Source organism: Artemia franciscana, chromosome 11 (genome assembly GCF_032884065.1).
Source record: "Artemia franciscana chromosome 11, ASM3288406v1, whole genome shotgun sequence".
In the NCBI taxonomy this organism is placed as follows: domain Eukaryota; kingdom Metazoa; phylum Arthropoda; class Branchiopoda; order Anostraca; family Artemiidae; genus Artemia; species Artemia franciscana.
Window position 1 is genome coordinate 36,177,161 of NC_088873.1, and position 11,523 is coordinate 36,188,683.

At 33.3% G+C, this 11,523-nt stretch overlaps 1 protein-coding gene across 2 annotated transcripts in view; it reads right to left on the reverse strand.

Annotated features, from left to right (window-relative positions):
* LOC136033151 (AKT-interacting protein-like) overlaps positions 1-10,915 on the reverse strand; it is a 32,318-nt gene extending 21,403 nt beyond the window's left edge. The window contains exons 1-2 of one of the 2 annotated variants that reach the window (XM_065713802.1): positions 10,881-10,915; positions 2,687-2,945 (exon numbers count right to left, since the gene is read on the reverse strand). In XM_065713802.1, coding sequence (XP_065569874.1) covers positions 2,687-2,883 — 197 coding nt within the window. In that variant the 5' untranslated portion in view covers positions 2,884-2,945; positions 10,881-10,915. Of the gene's footprint in view, positions 1-2,686; positions 2,946-9,444; positions 9,518-10,880 lie in introns of those variants that run through there. The other variant, XM_065713803.1, reaches the window with a different exon arrangement.
* Positions 10,916-11,523: the final 608 nt, after the last annotated feature.

Below are 11,523 nucleotides of genomic sequence, written 5' to 3' on the forward strand. Positions count from 1 at the left end.
CATCAACTTACAACAAGACAGACAGAGAGGTAAAATTCGATATGCTTCCTTTATCACAAGAAAGAAAACAACAACAACAAAAATACACACTTCTAAGAAAGAGGAAGAAGATAGAAGAAAAAACTAGCTTCTGACTGCAGAGCCTAAAGGACCAACGGGGTTGATGAATATCCCCCCCCCCAAAAAAAAGAACCGAGGCATCAGGGTATGACCCTCCCCCCCTAAAGTCCAGCAGGCAAATAATGCCACCGTGAATGAATTTACTATGCCACATTACTCTGTGTTATATTAATCAACATTTATTCTATATTATTGCTTATTCTTCTTCTTCTTGTTTGGACTTCTATGGAGAATCCAAGGAAGTTGTTGAAAATTAAGCAGCTGTAAAAAAAAAGTTGCTTGGCCTGAAAAAAAAACATCACTGTTTTTTTTTTCTTTTTTCTTTTTTTAGGTAGAAAAGTCTGGCTGACAGTTTTCTCATCACGTTTTGCATTCGTTTAAATTATTTTCTTTTGACTAATACACTCTAAATGAAATAACAGGGAAATAGGAACTGGGGTCTCGGGGGATCCACTCTAGGTTCTGGGAGGGGCAGTAGTCTCCCCGTCCGATAACAAATTACGCCCCTGCTAATAGTAAATAGCTTTATAATAAATACAGAAAACTAGAATACCAGTCTATAAAAACAGTTGTTTGGCCTGAAAGAATATCACAGGTTATCTTCTTTTCTTCAAGTAAAAAAAAGTCTTGTTGGCAGTTTTCTTGTCACGTTTAGTTTCGTTTTAATCACTTCTATCTTTATTGGTACATCTTAAATTAATTAACGGGAAAATGTATTTAGAGTAAGCAGTAAATGAATTATGATTATGGAAGAAACATTGAAAGACTGGTCAGCCAGTTTCTAAAAACAGTTATTTGGCCCGGAAAAATGTTGCTGTTTTGTTTTAAGCAGAAAAAAGTCTAGCCTAGCCTACTGTTTTCAGTTCAATTTTACATTCGTTTAAGCCATTTCTTTCTTGACCAATACGTTTCAAATCAAGGGAATAAATTAAAAGGAAATAGGATTATGGTAAGTACATGCGGTTCTAGGCGTTTACCCTGAAAAATACCCCACCGCGGAGAATCCCACCCCCACCCCTCCCCCCGCAGGAAATTGGATTTTCCAAACTTGACAATTTTATTTGAGTAATTTTTTTTTTCGTTGAGAAGTGTTAAGGAAAGGGGAAAAAAGGAAGTTACACACTATAAGTATCTTAAAAACTTAGAAGAAAACCGCAAATCCATTTTTGTTAAAAAGACTTCCATATAAACTTCTGCAATTTTCAGCAGCAGCGGACACCAAATTAAAAAAAAAGAAGAAAAAAACACGGGTGAAAAACCATTAAAATTAAGCTAAAAAGATATAGCACCAAAAAGTTTAAGAAGGTTTATCTCCTTTGAAGCATAGTTGGATTTGGGAACCAAAAAATTCTTACTGTTTAAGTTTTTGCGGACAAAAGCGTTGTCAAATTCTACAAGTTGGTTTTTCTTACCTTCCAAGCATAAAACTACCACAAATCGCCATTGATAAATAAATGAAATAAATAAATTGATAAATAAATGGGATTTTCTGGAGGGGGGTAAACGCCAGCCACCAGTACAGACATACGAGGAAAATTTTGTCAATCTATAAAAAAAAGTTGTCCCTGGTTGTCAATTAAGGTTATTTTTCATCAACTTTTTAAGAACTTATGCAGAACCTTCTATTGGACATTATACATAAATAGCTAGACCCTTACGTCTTTTTGCCTACAAATCTTAGACCTTTTAGACCTAAGATACAAATCTTAGACCTTTTTTAAATTCAAAATTTCCCATAAATAGCTAAAGCATGAAGTTGTCTTTTGCCTGACATAATCTTGGGGCAATTTTATTTAAAACTAGCTGTTGGTGTGGCGCTCCACACCCCCCAAGCCCCCCGCGCACGTAAGTCGTTACGCGCCATTGTTGTTGTGTCCCTGTGTCCCACCTGTGAATATAGATAGATATATATATATATGTTTGCGAATATACAACATTCTTTCCTGTCCCATTGTCTGTGCATATAAATAGATTGTCAGGTTTACCGACTCTTGAACATGCAACGTACAATTGTCCATGGGAAAAACAATCCGTATTCAGATTTATACCGCATTTTTATAGTAGAATACTTTAAGATGAAGATACAGATTACAAGTACTTTGAGAGTTGATTCCCAATGTTACACACAATAAGATGACAAATTGGAATCCGATTAAAAAACAAATCACGTACCATCTAGCAGTCACTATTTGTAATAAGTCAATAAATAATAAGCTTAGCATAAAAGGAGAGAAAAGGGGAAGGATAACAATAAAATGCTGAATGCATTGATGTTTTAAAGTATTTGCTTAGCATCTTTTGAAAATTTTCATAACTGCAAGGTTCCAATTAACAATATTGTTGCAAATTGGGAAATATGAGTATGTGACAACATTGGACACACCAGTCATTCCGACCCCCTAAAAGGACAGAAATTTACCAAAAACACAAAACTAGCCAAAGAGCACATATAAACATAAACTACATAATTAATAAACAAACTCTTAAATAAAAAACACAAATAAGTGGGCTTTTATATGAGTGTTTTCAAGCAATTTTTATGCCTAGGAGGGTGTAATGTACATACTATTGTTCAAGCAACCGATATTCCTCAAAAATTTTGTCTAAGTTTGAAACATTTCTTTGTCCAACAGTGGCACCAATTGATTGTCTCCGATGAAGTGGTTGTGGTTGAGCTGATGATGGAATAGGTGGCAGCAGCTTTCTTAGAGAGCTTCTTCCACTGGAAGTCCTGACAAACTGCGACTTTTCCACTTCTGCCATTTGAAAAAAAAACTCAATGGTTGAATAAATGTATGAATATTCAGTCTTTCATCATGATTAACCTATAAATAAAAAACAAAATTATACTTTATTTTTAAACTTAAAATCAACTAACAGTCTTTGTAAGCAAGTTCCAAGGAAGAAAGTGGGGAGTCTGAGGACTTTACCATGGGGAGGGGCTCGTTGGAGCAATCTTATGGGAGTGTTCCACTTCCGGCTTGGAGGTGGAACATCAAAGGATTTAGCCAGAGAAGGGAGTCCTTAAAGCAAGTTTTGTAGGGAATGGCTTCTCTGCCCAGACCTAAATAAATTGAAATCCATGTTAGAGCTTCTCCAAACACTTTCAATGATAAACACGTCTTTATTATCTGGTTCCCAACCGCAGTTCATTGTATTCTAGTGATTGTCTACTCTAGAATACTAAATTTGAGACTTAAATCAAAAGATTGAAAACCGTAAAATAAGGTAAAACATTTTGTCAAAATTTAGATAGATAAGCTATAGGGCATGAGCACTGGTTTCCAGTACACTTAGACTTACCTCCACTTTCACGCACTCTTACCTCAATCATTATCCAATTTTGGAAATTTCAATATCACTAAAATGTCACTTATCAGAATATTCATAGTTTGAATTCACTCTAGTTTTATTTTCATCATGTGCCAGAAATTACCACAAATCCTGAGACACTACTTCCAGTCTATCCTTGGAGACTAAACACTATTTACAATAAAAGGCTTATATGTGGAGAAACACTTGCTCAGGCAAGTGGTTGTAGTTGTAGCTAAGATGGTAACAATTTATGGCATAATTTTTCAGGTATAACTGAATACTTCATGGATTAGAAGTTAAGCTTTTTCAATGAACATTTAAATCAGAAGAAAATAGGGATAATTGCATGGCCTATTATTAATTTTTTTTATAGTAAACTCTTTAGAAGCATGTTTCCTTCAAAAATAAAAACTTTGGAAAGGGTAACTAACACCCAGAAAGTTATGTTGGTAGACTCCAGGATGAGAATTTGAGAGAAACTTTCCAGGAACAGTTGAATACTAAATTACAGAGTTTAAAATTTGAACTCCTGGCTCTGTTTTCAGTCTATTCATACCTGAAAACTGAATTTTTATTATCTTTCTATTTGTTGTTATACAGCTATTAGGATTTCTTTTTTTTTTGTAAATTCTATCCTTTGTTGACACACTTGAATGGTGAAAAGAAATTAGCAGAAACTTTTCTTGTTTACAAACAAGCCCAACCAAACAGTTGCAACATCAATTTATCAGCAGCTGATCATCAAGCAATGCAATAATCAATAGGCTGGTACAACTGTTATGCTCCATCTCAGGCATCTGAACAAATCAAGGCTAGTAGGAATATGTAAAAAAAAAAAAAAAACTGATATTTTTGAATCAGAAGAAAATAAGGGTTCTATGAGTGTGTCCATTGTCAACTAAAGGAATAAATACAACAGAAATAGATAGCCTAGTTAGTCTTTCTAATAAGATACATATGTAGGTAAGTCTATTAACTAAGGTTTGTAATCTTGAATAATTTAGTAATATCCATATTACTGCAAAGCTTAGACTCATGGCAGTGCTTGTCTTTTGCTGTAACAATAAAATAAAAAAAATAAAAAATTAGTTTCTAGAGCTATCTGATGATACATTTTTCAGCTGTTCATTGTCTGCTTATATTTCACACACATTTTTTATTTTCAAACATGGTGCCAGCTAAGGACAATAGTACCTAGCTGCATGTAGAGGTTATTTCATTAAAAATTGAGTTCCTGGGTTTTCTTATTTTCTTAATATGTATATGGTTGTATAATTTTCCGCTTAGCCAATTCAAAGAATCAGATTTCACTCTTGATGTCCTTAGTACTGTAAGTCACCATTTGGAATAATGATTATTTGTTTGGACCTGTTTTTTTTTACCCTACAAAATTCCATGAGACACAATTCAAATTTGATACTACTTGTCCAGTTTAGTTGTTGTAATTGTGAGTTTTTTTTTTGGGTAACTAAGCCTAGGCCTAATTTTTCTTACTTTTTTCTGCAACTTCATAATGTTTTCATATATCTTTATTCCTATTCATGTGTTTTATATCTACATGTGTTCCATGTACTATAGGAAGTATTTGGCCAACAGAAGCCTCAACACTGTCTGCAACAGGCTGATTCAGAGAGACAAGAAGTTCTTTCCAGATTGCAGCAGTAGCTAGCAACCTAGTAAGAGACAATAGCATCCCATACTAAGAAATACAATAACCCATAACTCTTAGAACTAGAGTAAAAAAAAAAGGAAGTACACTGTAAGAACCCCCTTGTCCAGTACCCCTATATAGGAAACTAACTGTCCCTTGGCTTGAATAACAAGGAAAATTCATTGGCTTGAAAACAAGAAAAGTGGCTTTCCAAAATAGAATAAATTTTTGCTAAAAACTGCATTTTTGCACAACATTTATATAAAGGATCAACACAGCTCGTTATAAATGGGGACTATGCAAGTTTCATCAGATATAGCTGTAATTATGCAAAGTATCTGTATAGTTCAATCTGAATGTAGACATGGATATTATGGTTATAAAGATGTGTGATGCCTAGTAAAGAATAAACCAAGGCATATAGCAGCTACAAATTATTATAATAAAAGCATCTTTTACAAAGTTTTATAATAAAGCATAAATGGTAGCTAATAGTAACTGAAATATTAAATAATAGCAGTAGCCATAGCTTTAATGATAGTATTATCACCAGTAAACTCTTTTAGGGTATGATACCATATTTAACTTATTTAGCTGCTTGATTCTCTGAGGTTCATTTCTTACTGTTCAAACTAAGAAAAAGCCATAGATTTTTTCCTGTTCGTAATTACAAAAACTGGATTTTCAATACAAAATTGATGAATGCAATCATAATCTAGGTTACAGCAGTAGCTTGCAAACTAGTAAGAGATGCTCACACCCAGTACTAAAAAATACTATAGCCCATAACTCCTGAAAATAGTGTCAGATTGAAACAAGAAGTTCACTATAAGAACCATCTTGTCAGAAACCCCTACATAGGAAACTTACTGTCCTTTTGGCTTGCATAACAAGGAAAATCCATTTGCTTGAACTAAAATATTCTGCATTGATAGCATCTTTTTTTCTTTATTTTTCTCCACAGCTAGCAGGGCACTGGAAAACCATAGAGAGCTGTTTAATGGCTCATTTGAATGGGAAATTGGTGTACATAATGTCTTTTGTAATTAAATAAAAATATTTTTCAGAATAGAATCAATTTTTTAGAAAAAACTGCATTTTTGAACAACACTGTAGTAGCAAGTCATCAAACATATGAAGATCAAAATAGTATTCTTAACATTATAAAATATAAAATATTTATATAAAATATTTTTCAGAATAGAATCAATTTTTTAGAAAAAAACTCCATTTTTGAACAACACTGTAGTAGCAAGTCATCAAACATATGAAGATCAAAATAGTATTCTTAACATTATAAAAGGCATGTAGATATAGCTATATAAAATACAGTAATACTTTTAGGGTTTTAACAAAAAATCTGATTGATGAATTGAAACTGGAGTCATTCCTGAAAAATGTAAACAGAATAATCTATTTCGTGTCTCAGTTCAAATTATATTAAATGACAATTATTAGAAGAACACATCATTGCATATATTGGACTTAGCTAGCTACCTGATTCCTTGAGTTTTGTATCTCACTATTCCACAGAAGAACAAGCTGTAGGCTTTTTCCTGCTTTCAAGAAAGGAAGCCAAATGATCAGGAGGATGCTGCTGCAAAAAGTCATGTCAGCAGCCACAACAAACATCTCTGTGATCTTACAGAGGGCAAAGCTCCTTTGCTTGGATCAACTGTGTCTGTAGATAACCATCAACTCAAAAATGAAACTGCCCATTTAAATTAATGGAGGGATACTTCTCTAATCTCCTAAATGCCAATGTTGTCATTCAGACTGATGAGGATCTTGCAAGCCTTTACAGCCAGCACTTGCAAACCACCAACAGATGGAAGTGAAACTCCCTTCATGGTAGCAGAAATCCAGTCAGCAGCAAAGTATTTGAAAAACAGCAGAGCTACAGGAATGTGGAATTCAGCTGATCTCCTTAAGAATGCAGCACCACTGATGTTGCTTTGGCTCCAGATGCTTTTCTCTCTAGTAATGCCCACGGAATGGGTCCCAAAGGACTAGCATGCAGGAATATTTTTACTTCTGTGGGAAAAGAAGAAAAGCAAGAGCAAATGTTGAGTTACAGAGGGATTATTCTCTCTCTTAGAGCCCTGGAACCTCTTTGCAATGACTCTGCTTGACTGCTTAAGGAATATTCCACAAAAAAGAGGCAAATCCAACAAGCTGGGTTTATGCCCAAGAGCTCATTGCTCCCTCACAAATGTGAACAATGACCAATATACAGATTAAAAGTTCAGTCTTTTCTGTGGTAACATTTCAGCGTATCAATTGTGTTTTTGTGGCAATCAGTTTAGAGGCATGTTGTTGGCAAATCAAAGATATTTGATGCATATCAATGGCACCTTGAAGGTAGAAGAAAAAATAATTTTTTTAGGACACAAACGAAGTTATTAGTGTTTAACTTAGTTTTGGAAATGAAATTCTATGACAAAATAATGCTTGAAACTCATGTTGATACCCTAGACCAATCAAATATTAAATCTTCCAAGCCCTAGAAATAAGAAAAGGGTAGTGATAGGGGTTTCCAGCCAATTCTCTCCCCCCCCCCACACACACACAAAATTATCCACACAAATAGAATTGAGAAGCCAAAGGGAAATTAAAAAAAAAATAATAATAATAAAAATGATTCTGGAATGTTCTATCTATAATCCAAAATATAGGTGGAATAGGTAGGCTATAAAATATCTTAAGGATTTATTCTTATATTTTTATTCTTTTTTTTTTCATCTTTTTAAGGCTGGGGCTCAAGTTATCATAGCAGGACAGGTTAAAGAAAATAAATTGCTTGCTTATTTCAAATAAGAAATTTGGTCCATCTTAAGTTTTCCTGGTTCTAACTTGGAGTTGGACTCTTCAGATGAAAAAAAAAATAAAAACCACTGACACATTCTTGATTGCAAGGGGTGAACTGGTATACTGTAATATAGAAGTTGGTTCTAGACAAAGCTAATGGAAAGTAATTGTTAATCCCAGCCACTATCTTTGTTCACTTCCATTGTAGGGAAACTCTTGCATAGTATGTAATTATTTCATATCTCTTTAACCTTTATCTTACCCTGCTATGAAACTCAACCCCCAAAAACACAAAAAAAAATTAAAAGAAATAAAATAAATAGCCCAGGTTATTCAATGAAATATATTCTACCCATATCTTGGAGTATAGGTAGAACATTCTGAAACCACTTCTTTATTCATTCATTCATTTTATCTGCAATACTTTTCCTTGGCTGCTCAATTTAATATGTGGGGGTGGGGAGTAATTGTCTGGAGATAATAGCTTGGTAAAAGTGATAATAGTGATAATAGCTTGGTAAAACATACTACACATGAATTGGTAATACAAACTCATACTATGCAGAATCACAAGAATTAACTAAAAAATCTTCTTGCTAGTTGGCTTGTGTAAAATGTGTGATTTGTACAAATGACATGAACTCTCATCCCAGCTAAAGCTTTCTTTGTATAGCTGTAAAAAAAACATGGATAAACCATAGCAGGTTAAAAAATGAATGAGCTAAATGTTTTCTGTCAAAATATCTACTGACACAACATTCAGAAAATTCAGTATGAAAATGAACTCTGTTGTGAAGACAATATAACCCCTATTTAAACATTGCCATGTAAATCAGTTTAGATGAACAAAGCAAACACCAATTGTCATGTGGTTGACCTAGTGGTGGAACTGTAATCATGGTCAATGACTCTATTCCTTGACAGCTGTATGAAGAATGTGAGTTACTATGGGCTGTTTTGAGTCCTTTTAGGCTCAAAATGTAGTTTCCCCTAGAAGCAATTAATGAATTATGAAAGAGCACAAAAAAGGCACCAAATGATGCATTTACTTTTATTGTAGCTGAATTATGAACAGCAACAAATTTCCCAGAATATAAAGGCACTATTTTATTAAATGATTTTTTCTGAGGAGCTACTCATATCAGCTGTTAGGCTACTAAACATTTTGAGAGAACTTCTAGCCTACTATACTTTATCACCACAGATCCTAATGTGCAAATATACAGCCTAAATTATGGTAAAATTCTAGTTGATTGACTTCTTGCTATCTTGGAGAGTTGTTAGGTTAGGGAATTGAAATTTTCAAGGGTAGGTCTAGAGAAAAAAATACATCCCGGGAAAGTATTTTGAGGTCCCTAACTATACCCCCTCCCCCCTCCTCTATATAATGCCGCTTTTTGTGCATTACAGCTTATATTTTGGTCAAATTTGATCCTATATTACTATTAAAAGTGTAAATCCTTGCTTACCTTAGAAAAGTTAACTTTTCACTGTTTTTTAAGCTACTATGTTCCACAATTAGATCACCAACATTGAATGACAATTATTACCTTTTATGGTATAGTCAAGACACAAATCTGGGCATTTAAACAAACCCTTTGGTCAAGTTAAGATAATGATATTTTGACAGTGTTTTATCTAAAGGCCTTTAAAGAGGGTTGAATAAACACAAGAAAAGTGAACTTAAGGGGTTTCTCAATCCAAATTAGGATTAAGTGCAGGTTATCCTTAGCAATTCTTCTTGTAATTATTTATACAATATAATTTTCTTATGTTAATTTATTTGGGCATTGTAGCACCATAGTAATCACATATAGCTGGCATGTTTGATATTACATCAATGTGACAAAAATTAAAAAAGCCTCTTCTTTCATGAATAAATATTGAAAGTTTCTATAGATTAACATAAAAAAATTATATTGTAAAAATAATTACAAGAAGGATTGCTAAGGATAACCTGTACTTAATTGAAATTTGGAGTGAGAAAGCCTTTAAGTCCGATTTTCTCGTATTTATTCACCCTTGTTTAAAGGCCTTTACATAAAACATGTCAAAATATCTTGACTTGACCAAAGGGTTTGTTTAAATTCCCACATTCCAGTCTTGACTATACCATAAAAGGTATTAATTGTCATACAATGCTGGTGATCTAATTATGGAATATAGTAGCTTAAAAAACAGTGAAAAGTTAACTTTTTCTAAGGTAAGCAAGGATTTACACTTTTAATAGTAATATGGGATCAAATTTGACCAAAATATAAACTGTATGCACAAAAATTTGCATTATATAGAGGAGGAGGGAGGGGGTATAGGGACCTCAAAATACTTTCCCAGGATGTACTTTTTTTTATAGACTAACCCCTGAGAATTTCAATTCCCTAACCCAACAACTTTCCAAGATAGCAAGAAGTCAATCCACTAGAATTTTACCTTACATATTTTTTAGGCTATGTGTTTTTCCATTTCTTGATTCCAACAGCATTTATTCAATTTACAGGTAGTCTATAAGCTGAAACAAGAGTGATATATGGCAAAATACATTTGAGATATATAGTTTAGACTAGGCTATACATTTGAAAATTAGGAGGGTTTGGGGATAAAGTCAATAGAAGCACCTTTAAAATATGTTAACTATAATTTTTTGGATATTATAAAGTAAAAGATGTTTTCTGGACATATTCCTTCTCAACAGTCCCAATTATGTGTTAATAGGCTACCCAAATTTTGAATTTCACAAAAATTAAGTTCAGACCCTAGAATAATTTGGACTGTTGGCTACCTTAACATTTCTAGCCTAAATCCATTCTTGAAGCATAGCCTAGCCTGATTCACCTAACCTAGTTCAACACCTTTCCAAGTCTGTTAAAAATCCAAGGAACTGCAGTTTATTCCAAAATCAACTATGCCTTCACAAAATTCACAGATTATTCTAATTCCTGTCATTTAATAATTTAAACTAGTTGATTTAATTATTAAAGTTTTATACCCTTTGTATTTATCCAAAGAGAAAATTGACAGATAATACATCGGATATGGGTTAGTAATCTTACCTTGATCTGATCTTTATAGTTAGCGTTAGATTAAATAGATTTCAATGCTTTTCACAAGTTCAACAAGCTAATTACACCTGAGTTTTGTAATGTTTAGGGTTCAGTAGACAATTCCAATTGTTGAATTGCATTCAATAGAATTTAATGAAACTTATTTTAATTAATAATTTGCTTACTGTGCTTCAGAGCTCAATAAGCAACAATTCATCCTTTTATAAATGAAATAAAAAAAACAAAGCTTTTTTAACTGACAGTAAGGAGTGACATTAAAGCTTAAAACGAGCAGAAATTATTCCGTGTATGAAAGAGACTGCCCCCTAATCACCCTCTTGCTCTTTACACTAAAGATTTTTTTATTACTTTGAAAAGTAGAGTTGTGACAAAGAGTCAAACTTTGACGCCAACAGCTTCAGTACCTCGCTCTTCACACTAAGGTTCTTTAGTACTTTTAGAAGAGCTTCTTATTTTAATCAAACGGCTCTTGTGTTTCAGGAGTCGTCTTTAAAAAATTGGGACACAAATTTAAACTTTAGTGTTAAGATTGAGGCATTGAGGAGGCTGCAACCCCCTAATATAGGG